The 3,343-nt window shown below is 49.4% G+C and overlaps 1 protein-coding gene across 1 annotated transcript; it reads left to right on the forward strand.

Annotated features, from left to right (window-relative positions):
* Nucleotides 1–639: 639 nt before the first annotated feature.
* Nucleotides 640–1,053, forward strand: LOC125756741 (uncharacterized). The gene has a single exon (XM_049411653.1). The coding sequence runs from the start codon at nucleotides 640–642 to the stop codon at nucleotides 1,051–1,053; it is 414 nt and encodes a 137-aa protein (XP_049267610.1).
* The last annotated feature ends 2,290 nt before the right edge of the window (nucleotides 1,054–3,343 follow it).

A 3,343-nucleotide genomic window follows, 5' to 3' on the forward strand; every position in this document is an offset into this window, starting at 1 on the left:
TTATGGCTTGCTTCTGCATTTGTGGCTCTAATTTGAATTTTGTCTGTTATTCTGGTTAGGCAAGCGAAGGCACAAGTACTTATCGACGTGTTTTAATGAATCATGATAGCTCTGAATGAAGGTATTTTGTTATTCATATGAGTAGGTACCTTCGGCGTACATTTTTTTATTTTTGTATTTTCCAGTACCACCCAAAAACTGCAAATATCTGCCTGCCCGGTAGAATGATATTAGATGCACATCATAAATTTCTCCTGTCGCAATTGACCCCTCTCGTTAAAAACATAAACCTGGCACATTTTCCCCTTGCTTACGCAGGTCTATATACTACCTTGACGAGACTTGGATGAACGCTGGGCACACTAAGAAAAAGATGTGGGAGGACGCCACTGTGTCGTCACGTGAGCACGCCTTCCGCAAGGGTCTCACAACTAGGCTTCGCGCATCGAGCGGCAAAGGTGGTCTGCTCATTGTCCTCCATGCTGCAAGCGAAAACGGCTTCGTGGATGGGGCATATCTCGTTTTCCGGGCTAAGAGAGTGTTACCAGTGACTACCACAGTGTAATGAATGGCCCACGCTTTGAGAGATGCTTCAAAGAACAGCTTTGACCAAACATTGAGCCACGGAGCGTAATTGCCATGGACAATGCTCCATACCATAGTGTTCAGCTCGAAAAGTTGCCCTCGACGTCGTCGCGCAAGGCCGAGATTCAGTCTTGGTTGACTCAAAAAAACATCCCGTGGTCTAATGACCAGTTGAAGCCCGAGCTCATTCAGCTGGCTAACCAAAACAAGCACCGTTTTTCTGAATACCGGATTGATGCCCTGGCCAAGGTTGCTGGTCATGACATTGTTCGACTTCCTCCTTACCATTGTGAATTCAACCCTATTGAAATAGTATGGAGCCAGGTCAAGGGGTATATTGCAGCCAACAACAGGTCGTTCACTCTTGCTGGAGACGAAGAACTTGTGGACGAAGCCATTGCCCTTGTGACTCCAGAAAACTGTTTGCGCGACTGCGCTCATGTGGTGCGTCTTGAAGAGAAGGCCTGAGTGAGAGGTCCCCCCTTGATATCGACCGCCAAAGAGGGGAGGCCACTAAGTCCCTTTACTCGACCAACGCTAAAGTCGCCACTACTCTCGCTCACCCCTCTTGGCCACGCGTCTCAACAACTTCTACTCGAAAAGGATTCGTGCTGGGACCGGGAAGGAAGAGAGGCAACGAGGTTCCTTTGTTTACAAACAAATTATTTATTAGTAATTATGACTTGCATAGAAACAGGCTCTCCACACACAACACACGCCACACAAAATCATAAGAAAAGAATACGACACTAGCGACAACATCGCAGAATACAGGATAGATATCAATGACAATAAAACCACACGATTGGCACGAGAGCGCAAAGATAATAATTAGTCAAACTGCGCAACGTCTCAACTCGCTGCTTCCCGCTTCGTTAAGTTCGTGAATATAGAAAAAGGGTCTAGCTCATCTCACGAGTGATTCCATGATGTCGGCTCGTTGTTCAGGTCGGTTGGGGTCGAGGCTCGTGAGTTGTCTTCCGGGTCGCGGTTCAGTCTGTCAGGGGCTCTCCTAGGTCGTCGTGGCGGGCTTCTTCGTGCTACAAGCACGTAGATATCTTTTTTTCTGATTTCCCGGGTCTCGAACGACTGGACGTGCTCAAAGCAACCGGAAATAATCTCTGTTATCCCGCAATGCTCCCAATCTCCTCTTTTTCTCCCCGATCGTGGTCCCCCGGCCGCGTTTCGTAGACCCTGACTCCGCCCCTCCGTGACACCCAACCAATTGTCACCCGTTGTGCAAAATATTTCCTTGTCGGTCAGCTTGTATCAGCCCGACGACCGCCCCCATAGCCCACAGCCACGCAAAACCCTCTCCTGAGGCAAAACAGAGCAAAAAATGCACATGCGCAAAACATGGAGAGGGCAATCGGCAAACTTTCCATAGATGACGGGGCGCCCAGGAATTTCAAAGGCCAAACAAAGCGTGCCGCCTCTTATGTCCAACGCGCACTGTTCTGAGCACGGCGCAGAAATGCCTCTGGCTGTTCCCATCGCTCCCGTTTCTGCCGCGCCAGACGACCACATGTGAAGGTCGTGTTTCAATGCTTTTAACAGGCGTCTTCGGTATGATATCCCGTAGTTGCCGCTTCTTCTCCCTGGGTGTCGCAGGCGGTCATTCACGGAAGACGCGGTAATGAGTCCTGGGAGCAGCGGAGGGAAGGCTGGCCCGGCCCGGCAGGGCCGGCACAGGGCTATCGCGAAGTCGCATGAATGAAATCAATAGGCGCTCCGCTTTTCCCACGCCATAAAACTGAGGGGCGCGCACGGCGTCTCGACGCCGCAGTGACCGCTGCACGAGCACGCTGCCACCGATCCTGGTATTTTCGTGGTGGGCCCCGCGAGGACCATTGACAAACGCTTCCAAGAACCTCGCTGCGGATTGCTGTCTTCGTCGCCTCCGGTGGAAAGGGGAAGGGGTCTTCTTTTCTTCGAGGCGTTGGTTAAGAGAATGGGTGTAAGCACTTTAGGAGGCCGGGGGTCCGGTCAGCCCAAGTCGGACGTCACATGAGAGCAGGATGGTGAAATCAAAAGCACGCTCGACAGCATCCTAATTACTCTGGGATCTGACTCCAGCAGCTGCAGTGACAGTAGTGACAGTGAATTAAGTGGTATAGAGGAAGTCTGCTGAACCGGTGTGCGCTGTCTCATGTGATGCTGATTGTTTGTAAGATGCTATGTATTCCTTTTTGATGCCCAACAGCTTGGAAGTAGGCTCTGTCATTCTAAAAAACAGGGCGTGCAAACAAGGACACAGGAAGGAAGTCAAGACACCACAAATGACGACTAAAAAGTGACGATGTGCACTATCAGCTTACGAGATTCTGGTTGCATGCAGCACCAAGCAATCATTTAGTATGTTTGTTGTCAGCCTGCGAATTAGTCTTTTGATGGTCAGTTGTGGGTTGCACTTGTACTTGACACATAAAACGGCAGCTGAGGAGTTTAAGCAGTGCTGAGTGATGCATCACATATTTTATTTCACCCGAAAGAAGCGGTGGCAAAATTTTGATTACAACCCAAGAGACTGTAAACAGCCTTTCCAAATAGCTGTTACGGGTGGATGAACTGACAAGACTGGATGAATTATAGCTCAAGCGCTGCGAGATGGAAGCGAATTCCAGAAATTCATTGTCTCATCATTTGTAACTGTTTCACTCATCTGGCAAAAAATACCACCATCAGTTACACTACGTTCGTGGATGATAATTAGTATCCACTTGCTCACGTTTTGTTTGTCTCTCCGATTGCACAGGTT

The sequence above is a fragment of the Rhipicephalus sanguineus genome, unplaced genomic scaffold (assembly GCF_013339695.2).
Source record: "Rhipicephalus sanguineus isolate Rsan-2018 unplaced genomic scaffold, BIME_Rsan_1.4 Seq576, whole genome shotgun sequence".
In the NCBI taxonomy this organism is placed as follows: Eukaryota; Metazoa; Arthropoda; class Arachnida; order Ixodida; family Ixodidae; genus Rhipicephalus; species Rhipicephalus sanguineus.